Genomic DNA, 15,680 nt, shown 5'->3' with positions numbered 1-15,680 from the left:
AGATTTATCCATCCTCAAAAAGGGTTTTTTAAAAAAACAATCTGAAAAATCCTCATAGGAAACAAGATGGCTGACCATTTTAGGCAGTGTACTATTTTAATCATAACAATGCAGTTACCTGTTTTCACCAACTAGTGTCCTAATGCAGATCATATAAACAAGCTATGTATCTGGGAAGAGCAAAAAATAAAGATTAAACATGGAGTAAAAAGAAATACTTCTACGTTTTAATCTCTAAGAGATTAGTCAAATGTAAAGAAACTTTTTGCAGTACTCAGCTGTGCCATACCTCAGTATGCCAATAGCTTTTTGCTGTAGTGTTATTTATTAAATACTTTTCTGACATGCTACAAAAGTCCTAATAATTAGGAAGCAATGATTATTTGGCATTTGTTCCCTTCACGACTTTTATTTTCCTACATTACATTTTTGTCTAATCGCTTTTTTATTTCCCCATTATAGTACCCTGTGCACACTGAAATCCAACTCACCCATGCCTATTTCCTGTAATGGACGAACTTGATGCTAATGTGAGGTATGTTACATTTCTGTATATATTGTGCTGTAAATTGTGGTCATTTGAACTCTAAGGTCTCTGAAAAGTCTGTTGTAGTAGAGTTACAAAGCTAATAGATGTGGATTTTCTTCAATATTTCTTATATAATTGTGAGTGTGGTACTGTTTGATTATTAATGTTTTTTCATTTCTGCTTAAATGATAAATATAATATGGCTATAAATGATTCCAGATGCCTATACTAAAAGTCTGCATTACGGGAGATGCTCCTCCATGAAAATAGATATTCATCTCTGTAATAGGAAGAAAGAAGATGTATTTAAATGGGGGTAAAAATAGCTTAAGAATATTTATCTGTACATCTAAACTTTAGATATATGTTTAAATAGCTTTTTGTGACAAGTGCTAGTTTGCCACTTCTTTTATCAACCAGGTCATTAGATTATGTGACATGATGGTTGCATGGTATAGTTACATAAAGCTAAATGATTTTTGTTTTGTTTTTCTGTAATTTCCTGCAACTCTTGGAGATCAAATAATAGGATGGCTTCTAGGGATTTTTTTTTTCTTTAAAGGCTTGCTGCATTTTATTCGGTACAACCAAATATTGTGGAGAAAATTGTATTCAATAAGGCTTAAATATTATGAATTGGCATTTGAGGCTGAAGATATCATCGATATCAGTAGCTGGAAGACATGCTCAAAAAATACATTCTTGGTGCAATCACAGGAGCAGTTTTTCTTTCATTTGAGATCTGTAGGAAAGCACATTTCAGGTATAGGTCAGGGGCACTATGCCTCTGTGTTTGATGTAGGAGAACGCTGTGACAAAATGGAGCTGTCAAATATCTTGACAGAAACTCACACAGAAACTCGAGTGTAATGTGACTGGAGCTGCAAAGATGTACTATCACCCCAATGCAGGGGTTCCTTAAAGATAGAATATGTCTCATGAATAATCCCTGGCACATGGTGGGTATTTAATAAAGAGTTATTGATCAGCCAGTAATTGTACATATATTTCAAATAGGGTGATGTTCTAGTACACTTAGGTATGCACAGAGACTCTATATTCAGCAGTAAAACATTTTACACTCCCAATGGAAGCATCGTGGACTTTGATATTTACCAAACACACTGACTTGGTGCAGTCTTAGGACTTTAACAGAGATTTTTAGGCTAGTACCACATACTTAATTTTCCTCTGAAAATTTGTGGCATTATTTGCACAGAGAAAGCAAAGTGGAATCTAGAGAGTCTCCATTTTATTTTTATTAATTAAAAGGCCAAAGTGAGCAGTGTCAATGGTGATAAGTTTATCAAATTATTTTAAGTTTCAGACATTGTATTAAACTGGATCAGTTGGTTAAAATCAGTACTTCTTTCTGGATGATTCAGGTAGTATGATCCCTAACATTTCCAGCTTTTCAACGTTTATTTATAGCAGCATTGGATTCTAATAGCAGAATACAATTCAATTAAATGAACATTAGCCATTCTCCTGGGTGCTGTAGATCTGCAATGCAGGCTACAAGATGATATCACCCCTCCGAATCTTGTCTCTGGACTATCCTCTCTGTTTGATTTCTAACCTGATCCCGTCAACGTATGCTCATCCTCACCTACTCCCCATCTCTACCCACAATATTAGTAACATGCAAGTGCCACAGACTTTCCAGCCATTTCCTTCTCAGCCCACCCTCTGGGTGTCCATAGTAAAGGACCTTTATTTACCAAATCGTGATGCATGGATCAGTAGTAATGCATGATGATTTTAGGTGGTACATGAATATCTGTTTTATTTTTAAAAAAATATTTATTTTAAGGTAACCTTATGGTGGTAATACTATTTTGCCACTGATAGTAGTGAAATAGAGTTTTCTTTTAAAATACATTTACTTAAAATTTGAAAGTAAGTTTTACTTAAAGAAAAAATTATTAGCAGTGTTTTATCATTATTATTATTGGCCATTTTGGGTTTTTGTTGCTGCACGTGGGCTTTCTCTAGTTGTGACGAGCGGGGGCTACTCTTTTTTTTTTTTTTTTTGCGGTACACGTGCCTCTCAATGTTGCGGCCTCTCCCGTTGCGGGGCACAGACTCCGGACACGCAGGCTCAGCAGCCATGACTCACGGGCCCAGCCGCTCCGTGGCATGTGGGATCTTCCCGGACCGGGGCATGAACCTGTGTCCCCTGCATCGGCAGGCGGACTCTCAACCACTGTGCCACCAGGGAAGCCTGGGGGCTACTCTTTGTTGCAGTGCGTGCGCTTCTCATTTTGGTGGCTTCTCTTGTTGCGGAGCACGGGCTCTAGGTACGCGGGCTTCAGTAGTTGCAGCACGTAGGCTCAGTAGTTGCAGCACGTGGGTCCTAGAGCACAGGCTCAGCAGTTGTGGTGCACAGGCTTAGTTGCTCTGTGGCATGTGGGATCTTCCCAGACCAGGGCTCGAACCCATGTCCCCTGCATTGGCAGGCGGATTCTTAACCACTGTGCCACCAGGGAAGTCCCTATACAGCAGTGTTAATTATATTTATCACGTTGTACTTAGGCGTTTGCATCTTTTACCTGCCTTCATCCTTGTTAAGAGAGTAAATCCTAAGAGCTCTCATTGCAAGAAAAAGTATTTTTTTTCTATTTCTTTAATTATGTATCTGTATGAGATCATGGATGTTCACTAAACTTATTGTGGTACTCATTTCATGATATATGTAAGTCAGCTCATTATGCTGTACACCTTAAACTTATACAGTGCTGTAAGTCAATTATATCTCCATAATGCTGGAAAAAAAGAAAAATAATATGTACTTTAAAAATATTCATTAATAAATGAATGTGAAAAAAATCACAAGGGTACTATGCAGATGACTAGGGTCCAGAAACCCATGTTCTAGGAGTAACTAGGTAGAGTAAATTTTATCATTTGAAGAATAGGAACCAGAAATTTTTTTTTGGTAAGGAAATGTCTTCACTTGGTAAAGTGCCTGTATAGAGTGAAAGCCAAAGGGTCTGGGTCCCTGGCACAGGAGAGGAATTTTTTAACTTGCTCTGAAGACAGGAAATTGAGTGACCAGAGGAGGGAGAAGGTAGGAAGAGAGAAGATTCAGAGAAGGAGAGTCTGGATCCTGCTTAGCAGAAGGTGGGATATCTAGCTGCGTGGTGGCTGTAAGACGTTGAGAGGAGTTAGGTTGCATCTTTTTGTTTGTTTGTTTAAAAATGCATGATGTGTGCTGACCTCTCCCAACACTGAGTTCTTCAGCAAAATTTTCTACCTTGGCTAGGAAAAGAGTGTGGAATGTTTACTATGTGTGAGGTCATCATGAGCTATAAACTTAACGTGTATTATCCTTCTAATTTTTAAAACAATCCTCTGAGGCACATCATTATTATCCCCATTTTACAATGTGTGATAATTAAGGTACGAAGAGGTTAAGTAAACTGCTCAAGGTCATAAAACCACACTGCCTCCTACTATACTACAGATATTTTATATGAGAGTGTGTGTGTGTGTGCGTGCGCGCGCACACGCGCATGTGTAAATTGGTGAGATGCCTGACATTCCTGTCTGGGTAAACGTAGTTTGGAAGAGAGAATGCATGTGTGAGAATGAGCAACCCAAAGGCATAGGATGAGTGTGAATCTGAAATCTGAGAGAAAGATTTCTGCGGGCTATAGAATTGAGAGTCTCCAGCCAATTTTCCCCACATATCAAGGAACAGAGAAGTCCTAGTTGACACTTAGGGCTAAATAAAATGTCTAGCATTTAAGTATTTTGTCAGGTCATACTGGTTACTTAATTTTTGGTTTGTTTGGTTTCATTTAATTGAGTTTGCTATTTCACCATGATCCTTGCTATTGTATATCTACCAGTGTTATTGACTATAAACATCAGAAACTAACTTGCTGGGTTTCCCTGGTGGCACAGTGGTTAAGAATCCGCCTGCCAATGCAGGGGACATGGTTCGAGCCCTGGTCTAGGAAGATCCCACATGCCACAGAGCAGCTAAGCCTGTGCACCCACAACTACTGAGCCTGCGCTCTAGAGCCTGCGAGCCACAACTACTTAGCCTGCATGCCACAACTACTGAAGCCTGTGCACCTAGAGCCCATGCCCCGCCACAAGAGAAGCCACCGCAATGAGAAGCCCACACCACAATGAAGAGTAGCTCCTGCTCGCCGCACCTAGAGAAAGCCCGGACATAGCAATGAAGACCCAACCCAGCCATAAATAAATAAATAAATTTATAAAAAAGAAAGAAAGAAAGAAACTAACTTGCTAACATATTCAAAGGTAATTTTTGGGAAGCTACAATGTATATGTTCAAAGAATTAAGGTGAAAATTCTGGGGGACCAGGTTTGTAAATAAACAAGAACTTCGAGAATTCTAGTAGAGCTAGGAAGTGGAACAGTGGCCAACCATGGGAAGAAGTGGTCAGTACATTTCTGTGTCATGGATAATGTCCAACCATTTCCTCTTTCTATATGCTACTCAAGAGTCAGAGTCAGACATCTGATTGACCAGGCTAAGTCCATTTCATAATGGGAGGCAGGTATCACTCAAGATGACATGCAGTGGAGGAAAGTTAAATCCTCCAAAGTAATTGATGCTTTTTAGGAAGGGGGAATTGAGGCTTGGTAGCCAAAATATGTTAATGTCCAGCTCCATTCGTTTTGTAGCGGTTGGATTTATTTATGGTATTTCAATAATGCTGCTCCATTGGTAAATAAAAATATGTGAGGGTTCCTTCATTAGTTTGATATAATTAGTTAAGCACCTAAACGATGTGCGAGGAAGAGTTAACATAAGTGCCTGTTCTTAAGGATCTCAAGCTAGAAGACAGTTGCACAAATAGCATGTAATACAATGACAAAAGAACCCAAATAGTGGGCTATACAATGAGCTGTATTCTCTGTGAACTAACTATAAGGGAGGACTAAAAAAAAAAAAAAAAAAAAAATGCTAGGTTTGGATTTTAGAAATAGGAGAAGCATTACAAGCATTATTTCCCTTAAGAGCTTTCACTGCAGAGAACAGTCGATATAGGATGGATTGACTCAGGATGAAAAGCTAGCAGTGAATCAGGCCCTGGTTGGAGCGGCAAGTTCCTGATGAGTCCTGTCCCTTGGTAAATACCGTAGTGTCTCACAAACTTAGCAGTCACCCCTTTCCAGGCAGTCTGACACCCACCTGATGTCAGTTTTTGGTCTGTTTGCTTCTTGTTGGGGCTCTAGAGGAGACAGCTGCATTCTTTTTGAAGGGTTGAAGAAAGGAAAATGGAAACAGTGGCTTCAGTGATTTTGTAGCAGATACTCTTTGAGGATATCATTGGCCTGTGTTTGGGCAGCGAGCCTGGTGGTGCCTTACCCCAGTGCTATCCCTAAGCCCCTGAGGCTGCTTAATGCAGCCCTGAAACACTGCCTGACTTCAGAGATAACCCATGCCTTCTGTTTTGTTTTAACTACCAGATTCTTCCCACTGACATGTGGTTTTCCTCAGCTCAAGTGTGATCCCTAAAGGCCACCCAGGTCTCCGTTCTTTTCTTCCTGCTGTTTATTACACTTATACAGTTTCTGCTTTCTAAGAATTTTTTTTTTTCTATCAATTTCTAGTTCCAGAAAGTACAGGGTTCAGGCAGAAGATGTAAGGGGAGGAAAAGTCCAAATATACACACAGTTGTTCTTTGAAGATTTCTCAAGATAAATACCTCAGACTTTGAGTGGAGAGAAAGTTTATTTTTTAATCTTGATTCTTTTTAGCTGTGGCTTCTTCCTAGCCTTGACTCAGCGCCCTGCCCCAGTACACTTTCCTGCTGCACTGCCTCTCTTTAGTAAGAATACCTTGGTTTAATACTGTTTCTCCTCTACAGAAAAACTGTTGTGCTTTCTCATTAATGTTTCTCACTAGCAACCAAAAAAGCATCATATAGGAATGATTAATCATATAAATGGTAGCATTTCCCTCCTTTTGCTACGGTTTCTAGCAAAGTCAGAACCAAATTTATAACTACCACTGGCAACTATAGAAGATCTCCAGGCACTTATTATGGCTGTAACATGCCCTTATTTTATTTTTCCAGCCCTTTTTGTCACTTCATCTTACTTTGTTTGCTTTCTTAACTGCATCTTATATTGTTTATTTTTATAAGCCACTTTAAGGAAAGAAGGAAGAAAGATAGGGAGAAAGGAATCCAAGAAGAAACCTTTTTTCCAAGGGAGAATCTTTCTTCCTTCTTTGGTAGGGCTTGATGCCATGTGCTGGGGAGCCAGTAATCATTGAACAGAAGATCAAGATGGCAAGCTTTTGTATAAAGCACAAAAAATCTGAATAAATGCCAAAAGCTGAATACTCTAAAATATAAAATACATACACGATGTAAGTACAACCACCTGCTGTACACACATCACAACATTAATTAAAAGCCGTAACAAAGAAGAGTATCTGGCTTCGAGTTACAGTTAAACTTTGAACAACATGGGTTTGAACTGCTTGGGTCCACTTACATGCAGACTTTTTTCAAAAGTAAATGCTACAGTACTGCATGGTCCGAGATTGGTTGAATCCATGGATGTGGAACTATGGGTACTGAGGGCCAAGTATAAGTTATACACAGATTTTTCAACTGCTCAGAGGGTTTGTGCCCTTAAACCCCAAGTTGTTCAAAGGTCAACTGTAATTACCCAGTTGCTTTAATTCTGTCATGGCACTAATTTGCAATTCATTACTTCAAATCAAGAAATAAAATTAATTGTAAATCGATGTGCCTATGAGAATTAATTGAAATCCAATTTTAGCAAAGAGAAAAAAGAACAATTTTTAAAATAAGGGAGTTGATTTCTGGTTTGATTATTAGTACTGGTGACAATACTTATATTTCACTAAAGTCTCAGGATGAAGTTGGAATTTTTAATGCTAAATATTCTAAAGCCTTGAAATAACTCCCTAGAGTTTAAAATCAATGTGTGCAAGTTGTCAGCCCTAAAGACTTACCAATATGTAATTGATTTGGAAGCAGAGTTAATTCATGTTTGTAACCTGGCAGTTGCAACTGTGAACATGTGCAACTTTAAGTCAGTGAAACGTTTTGCAGGAAATCTCTCTTCAGGCTTTGAAATTGTGACATGTATTAGCATATAAGGAGAAAGTGAGTGGGTACCATTTAAAATGGGTTATTTTTATGTTGCTTTAGAAATGTAAATAAGAATCATACTCAACTTTATTGCTTGACTGATACAATGGTGATTATTCAGTTAGTCTTCTAATTAGATCATGAGCATAGTGACTATGAACTGGAACTTACCCTGTAGTGGAAACCCCTGTTCCTCATGGGGTCACAGGGGACCTTAAGGGAGAGGGTGACATTTATGTTCCTAAAACAATGGTCTCTTGCAATGGGTGAAATTCGCTGGTTGTGGCACAAAGCTAGCAGTCCTCTACATCAGGGGGTCCCCAACCCCCGGGCCTTGGACCGATAGCGGTCCACGGCCTGCTAGGAACCGGGCGGCCCAGGGCAAGCAAGCGAAGCTTCATCTGCCACTCCCCATCACTGACATTACCACCTGAAGCATACCCCCCCACCCCCCACCCCCCGCCTCTGTGGAAAAATTGTCTTCCGTGAAACCGGTCCCTGTTGCCAAAAAGGTTGGGAACCACTGCTCTACGTGATGTCACACTACACAGCTTCTGAATTACATATATCACAGTGATTTCAACTGGCAGCATCACAGGAAGCTGGAAGAGTGGGATTTTGGGAAACAAAATGATGTGGGTTCAAGTCTTGGCTTTCTCATTTACTAGCTATATGACCTTGAACTAATTATTTCATTTTTAGAGCCTTTAGTTTTGGCATCTGAAAATGTTTTTTTGTAAGGATTATAATGTAGGTAATACTCTTAGCATAGTATCTCACACATACATGGATCGAACAAATGGTAAGTGTTGTCTTTAGTGCTCACAGTAACCATGAGATATTGGCTTTATTACCCCTAGGACTGATAATTAACTACTCTGTAAGTTTCTTGATTGCTTAAATTTGGTGTCCATTTAATTGGCTGACCTTATTAATCAGTTGTTAACTTTTTTTGACTATTTGTCCCGGATTGTGCCCATTCTCTGTTGAGGAAACTGAGGCTCCCAGAGGTGATAGAAACAAGGGGCATAATTGGGATGAGACCACGGCTCTTCTGTGCTCTCTATTCAGCACTGTTTTCTCTTTACTCTGCAGCTTCCATGAATGTGGATCCATTCCTTTTTGGGAATTGGAGGATCTAGGGTTCAATCCTGTGACTCTTTGACTCTTAGTCTTGTGTTCTATTCAATAAAGACAGCTCTCCATTATATGCAATGCATCCCTAGATTGAAGATCTTTGTTTAGAGGAAAACACCTCTGACTTGTTTCTTTCTGCTTCTATATTTATCAGTGTCCAGTTGGGAAAATAGAGGCTGTTTAATAAATTTCAAGAAAAGGAGGTTTAATGCAGGGCATTGGTCACAAAGCTCCCTGGAAGGGCAAGAAGAAGGGGATGTTAACCAGAGGTCATGAAGCTTCACGGATCCACTGCAAGCCCTGCTCCCATCACATCTGTTGCTTAAGGAATCATCATTTGCTGCTGCTCTCACTGCTAATGGCACCTCCAGATATTGGAGAAAAAGGTTCTTTTTCCTTCTCAAAGTCCAGTTTCCCATTCTGAACCTCCTATGGAGAACATAACCAGAAGCTAGCTGGCAAGGAAGTATGGAAAATGTAGTTTTTAGGCTTCTACCCTTTCTGATTGAGATAAGTGCCATCATCCAGAGTCACATTTCTAGTAAGAAGTGAAACCAGTGTTTTCACCCAGTTTGTTTGATGTCAGAACCTAAGTTTCAGTTTGCTTGTGCAAAAATTTCTGTGTTGTAGAGTATCTGTTCTATACATTTTTAGACTTGGGTTCCCAAACTAAAGGCCTGGCACATATGTTTTTCTGGCCTGTCTCAGTTTTTTTTTTTTTTTTTTTTTTTAACATCTTTATTGGGGTATAATTGCTTTACAATGGTGTGTTAGTTTCTGCTTTATAACAAAGTGAATCAGTCATACATAAACATATGTTCCCATATGTCTTCCCTCTTGCGTCTCCCTCCCTCCCACCCTCCCTATCCCACCCCTCCAGGCTGTCACAAAGCACCAAGCCAATATCCCTGTGCCATGCGGCTGCTTCCCACTAGCTATCTACCTTACTACGTTTGTTAGTGTGTATATGCCCATGACTCTTTCTCGCCCTGTCACAGCTCACCCTTCCCCCTCCCCATAACCTCAAGTCCGTTCTCTAGGAGGTCTGCGTCTTTATTCCTGCCTTACCCCTGGTGTCTCAGTTTTTAAAAATTGACTTAAGCACCTGTGGGGAGGCTGGGCACTCTCCAGTTTACCAGAGAAACAATGAATCCTGTTGCCTGCAAAGAACCATTACATTACCTTCCATAGCTACAGCGTCCAGTTGGTCAGGGAGTTCGATCTACCTACCACACCCTTGAAGGCTTTTTATTTTATCACTTAAATTTTGAAAACAGTGGTAAGAATCATTTCTAATTTTATAGATCATATTATGACACTTAGTACCTGCTATTTTTTCCCTGGAAATTTGTCTTATTATCATTTAGCAAATAGGGTTGTACTGAATTAAAGAACTTTTTTCAATTAAAGAATTGGAACAGGTTTCTAAGTAAATATCTGCTAAGCGATTACCACTTGATCAGTCAGGTAATGATGTTCAGGCAATGTTCTTATTTGCATTTCTAAAGAACTGTAAGAATAATCTTTTTTTTTTCCACTCTCTTCCGCCTACTCACTTGCTCCTGAGCTTATAATGGCTTTATTAATTTAAGTGCTTGCAAAAAGTATTATACAAAGTACTCATCCTTGAATGTTCCATACTATCGTGCCCTTTGCATAACAGATACAGATGCATATTTATTGTAAGGTCTCACTGTCAACAGTGTAACTGACATTTTTAGCCTTACCTTATCTCAAATGCCAACATTGTTCATTATGTATAATTATTGCAATCCAAACTGTCAAAAGTTGAATTCTAGAAAAAGTGTATGTGTAGATAGTATAGAACTCTGAAGTTGCTTTTTAAATATGAATAAAAGACAATTTCTCAGCATTCAAAAAATATTGGTAATAGTAAATGAAGAAAACTAGATATGGAAGGTTCAGAAATGTGACCAGTCTGCACAAAAGAGGTCAGATAAGTCATGTCATGTCAAAAGTCATGTCAGATATTGTGGGAGGATGACTCTGAGTACAGGCTGAATTACAGTGGATGACAGGAGTTACGGGCTCAGGGACTCAGGCGACTGTTATACTTGTCCAAGGGATGGTGGATAAGGACCGGAACTAGGAATGAGGGAGTAGGGATAGAGGGAGAAGACACAGATTCTAGAGGAATTTAAGAAGTAGAATTCATGGTAGAAGGTGACCAATTGAATGAGAAAGAAGAGGAAGACATTTTGAAGGTGACCATGGAGCAGTAGGGTGTCTGAAGAAATAGAGCATAGTTCGGAGCTGGTGGAGATGGAGGAAACTGTGAGACATTCTGGTGATAAACATCTAATAGAAAGTTGGCTAAATTGGTGTGGGGCTCAGAGGGGAAATGTTTGGGGAAAGATTCTGATCCCATCTGATGCATGATGGATCGAATGGAATAGAAATTGATCCCCAAAGCTCTAATTATCTTCTAGACAAGAGAAAAATGAATGTAGCTCTCTAAATATTAATATCAAAGAGACTGCCTGTATATGAAACTTCTTCCTTCTTGAGACTTCAGGGGTTATTTCATTCTCTAACTTGCAAGTAATAAGGAAGTTTTGCACAATTAGGATGTGTGTAAGAGTTACAACTATGACCCTACTGAATTCCTAACCTCAGAAAACTTATGCAAGCAAGCCACCTCCTGTACATCTGGAAATACTAAATTATTTCCTTTGTAATTTCATTTCTAGTCAGTGTGATTGTGGGAATTGAGTCTAATATTTTTCATGGTAAATAAATTATTTATGACTCATGGGGTTATGATGTAAGAAAGGCACAAGTATTTGGAAAATAAATAGTGCATTGATTTACTGTGAGTTTTAGACAGGCTATGTTAATTAAGGATTTCAACCAATGTAGTACTTTAGTAAAGGATAGGATAGAATTCCCTCTGTAAAAGGGAATGTTTTCGTGGCTTGTCCTGGGATTGAATTTTATCATTGCATCACTGACAGAAGTTTTGAAAACAAACTGAGTTGCCCCAAAGAATCCTGAGAATCAGAAAAATCTGGCAGATTTCTGTTTGCAACTACAAACGTGTTATTTTCTATGGTTGTGTTACTGATGGGCTATCCAGTTTGACACTCCTAATTGACAGGAAGAAGTACCAGCCAACCAGTCTTCTAGCTTGTTGAGAGATTTTATAGGCCTCTCAGACCAGTTCTCTGGTGAGTCAGCCTGAGGTTGGGGTTATGACTTTTTTATACTAGTGAAAGAGGAATTGGCTCTGAGTAAAGATCAGCTTTGGAATCTGGGAAGCGCATTTGTGGGAACAAAAGCAGAAGAGAGAAACATTCAATCCACTTCAGAAAAAACTTTGCTTCTAAGAACCTCCACTTTAATTGTTTTCAGGAACATTGATGCTGCTAATTAAAAGTAGCAAAGTAGAAAGGTATTTAAAATATCTCATCTACTCAAAAAGCCCTAAGCAGTTAGTCATATTTTTAAAAAATTTGTAATTCATATTTGATTAATTGTGACATGCTTCTATGCAAGTTATGCTGAACTGATGAGGTTTTACTCTGTGGGAAAAAAAATAACTAGTAACCTTTTTACACCAGCTTAATTTTAGGACTGTTTTATTTAGAATTATGTAACCTTGACTCTGCAACCCTCTCCTCCTCTTCCTGTCATTTCTGTCATTAGACCTCACCATTTCTTTTCTGAGCGATTGGCGTCATCGCCAAACTCCTTTCTTGACTATGGCTCTCCCACCTCCAGTTCATTTAGAAGTCACATGACTGGCCATCTTTCTATAGCTTATGATTAATCATGCCCATCCCCTGTCTTTTGTCAACTTCCTTTTCACACTTTGAATTCAAACTTATCTTCTACAGACCCACAAGCCTTCCCAACCTCTCCAGATCTCTGTATACAAATTGCTATTATCAATTGTTTGTAATTGTCAGAGTTGATTGTAGTTATTTGTTTAATATGTCTACCTCCTCTGCTGGATTTCATGTGGCCAGTATTTATCACACTGTCTGGCATATTATAGTGTTGGAGGAATTTAACTAAAATTGAGAAAGCCTTTATATTTCACTTTACAACTCTTTAGACAAGATCTCATCATCACTCCAGGCCTGTCATAGACAGGTTTGTGCCCAGTAGATATTAGCAGCCACCACCTCTTCCTCCCACCCCCCATACACCAAATTTCACTTGGAGTTATGGATTCGGAGGCTATGAGATTTGGAGAGGAGACAGGAGGATGGAAAGAACACCAGTTCTCTATTTGAAGTTGAGAAAGCCTCTCCGGTGGGGCTGTTTACAGATTTGCAGCATGACCTCTAGTGACAGGTTTGGTGCTCCCTTTATTTTGCGTCCTTTGCCTGGGATGGACTCTTCTGCAGTGCTGCCACCACCATTCCTGCTGTGTCTCACTAACAGGTATCGAGCACTCAATAATGTAGGTGCTGTGCTGAACCCTTTATCACTACTTTTTCATTCACTCTATATAACAATTCTATGAAGGGTGTGATCTTATCATCTGCATTTTATAGGTAGTAACACTGAGACATAGAAAGATTAATTAACTTGCCCAAGTTCATACAGCTAACACATGGTAGAGTCAAGGATCCAAACTTAACGAGGTCTGACTCCTGAGCTCTGTCTCCTGACTCCTGTACTGCAGCTTCCTCTGTACCACGGTACCACGGTGGTGCATTACTGATGCTGGTATTATTATGCCAAGCTCTCAGACCACCATTACTCATTTACTTCTACGTCTGCTACTACTTCAACTATTATTATTAATTCTCTTATTTCTACTGTATTTAGAACCACAACTTTGAGCTCCTAATACTTTCTTTGTTCCAAATACTATGCTAAGTGCTTTATCAACAGTGTCACTGGGGAACAATACAGGTGGCCAACTCTGAGAAAGAAAGCCTGTGTCATCCCAGAGAGAGGAGCCCGTGTGCTCTGTGATCAGAGGAGATTATGCCCTTTTCAATAGGCTTTCTGTTTCTCTTTGTCTCATTCTCCAGGAATTCTTCCTCACCTCTAATAAGAAATCCATTAGTTGTATCGCTTCTGGTTTTTTTTTTCCCCATATTCAGAGGAGACTGAGATTGGATGGGGACCTAGAATGTTAGCATAATTATGGTCCTTCAGAGACCTTAAGAGAGTTGAAGTCTCTCCCATATCAGAATTCCCACTGTGGTGTCCTAGAAAGTAGATACCTGCTTCTGCTTGAAAATTCCACTCCTCTTTTTAAGTATGTCCAGATAATTGGTTAAATTAGACTTAATCATCAGTTCAATCCAGATTATTATGTATTTCAGTGAAGAAAAGCAACCATGGTGAGACTGTCAAATTATGTAATATTTTAATAGTCAGGTCTGGCAATAGGTTTTATTTTACAGACTATTAAGTTTGCTCTCTGCACCTTTACTCGTTCTCTCATTTTCTGTGCTGTTGTTTAACATGCTACTTCTTTGTCCAGTTGCTGCCCCTGTCTCTTCCCACAGAGCAGGCATCATCTGCATCTGCCTCCAGGGAACAGGTTTGCTGGGCTGGACGGCTTTCCTTAAGACAACTTCAGGGGGCTAGTTCTTTCCTATCTACTTGAAAGCCAGGAGCCCATTTCCATCTCAGTCCCTGGGTTTCCCAAGCAGATAACTCTAGTTTAAGAATGACTGATGCCTTTTCTCTTCTGTCACCTTTTCCTGTTCCCTGCTGTCTTCCTCTTCTACATTGTGTTCCTGGCATGTCACCTTGCATCCCTCTCTCCCTGTCTCCCCTAGTTCTCTTTTTCTCTTGCATTTCTACTCTGCTTGGCACTTCTACTCTCATTTACAACCCATCGTTTTCATCCTCTTCTTTTTTCTCAATATTTTTATCTCCCCTAACCCCTTACTTAGTTCATTGTCAAACATTTTTCTTTTGTTTTACAAATGGATTTTTAGGAATACTTGCATACAAACTTGACAAGTGTTCACCAACTATCTACAATATGTATGGGTGTTTGTGGTTGAAAAGAAGTGTGAGATAACAGTTCTGACTAGTGATAAGACCTCATATTAATAGTTTATTTACAAGGTATTTCAGAGTTTACAGTGTGCTTTATTTTAAAATTTTTATTGGAGTATAGTTGATTTACAGTGTTGTGTTAGTTTCTCCTGTATAGCAAAGTGAATCAGTTATATGTGTACATATATCTACTCTTTGTTAGATTCTCTGCCCATATAGGTCATTACAGAGTCTTGAGTAGAGTTCCTTCTGCTATACAATAGGTCCTTATTAGTTATCATTTTTTTTTGGCCGCACCACATGGCTTGGGGGATCTTAGTTCTCTGACCAGGGATTGAACCCATGCTCCCTGCAGTGGAAGTGCAGAGTCTTAACAACTGGACCACCAGGGAAGTCCCTAGTTACCTATTTTATATACAGTAGTGTGTATGTGTTAATCCCAATTTCCCAACTTATCCCCCTCTCCCCCTTTCCCCTTGGTAGCCATAAGTTTGTTTTCTACATCTATGACTCTATTTCTGTTTTGTAAATAAGTTCATTTGTACCATTTATTTTTAGATTCTACATATAAGTGATATCATATGATATTCATCTTTCTCTCTCTAACTAACTTCATTCAGTATGACAATCTCTAGGTCCATCCATGTTGCTGCAAATGGCATTATTTCATTCTTTTTTATGGCTGAGTAATATTCCATTGTATATATGTACCACATGTATATCCATTCTTCTGTTGGTGGACATTTAGGTTGCTTCCATGTCCTGTCCACATCCATTGTTACCTAATTCTCACAACATCCAGCAAAATAGGGCAAGTATTATTACCCTAACTTACAGATAAAGGAAATGAAATTTTTTTTTTTTTTTTTTTTTTGCGGTACGCGGTCCCCTCACTGCTGCGGCCTCTC

At 39.2% G+C, this 15,680-nt stretch overlaps 1 protein-coding gene across 1 annotated transcript in view; it reads left to right on the top strand.

Moving 5' to 3' along the window:
* The first annotated feature begins 466 nt into the window (after nt 1–466).
* Nucleotides 467–15,680, top strand: part of HTR4 (5-hydroxytryptamine receptor 4) — a 157,606-nt gene continuing 142,392 nt past the window's right edge. The window contains exon 1 of the mRNA XM_067730124.1: nt 467–535. Within this exon, the coding sequence (XP_067586225.1) occupies nt 510–535 (26 nt within the window). The 5' untranslated portion in view covers nt 467–509. The remainder of the gene's footprint in view (nt 536–15,680) is intronic.

The sequence above is a fragment of the Pseudorca crassidens genome, chromosome 3 (assembly GCF_039906515.1).
Source record: "Pseudorca crassidens isolate mPseCra1 chromosome 3, mPseCra1.hap1, whole genome shotgun sequence".
NCBI lineage: Eukaryota > Metazoa > Chordata > Mammalia > Artiodactyla > Delphinidae > Pseudorca > Pseudorca crassidens.
Note: the sequence above shows the minus strand (reverse complement) of the source record. Positions and strands in the feature narration are given on the sequence as shown.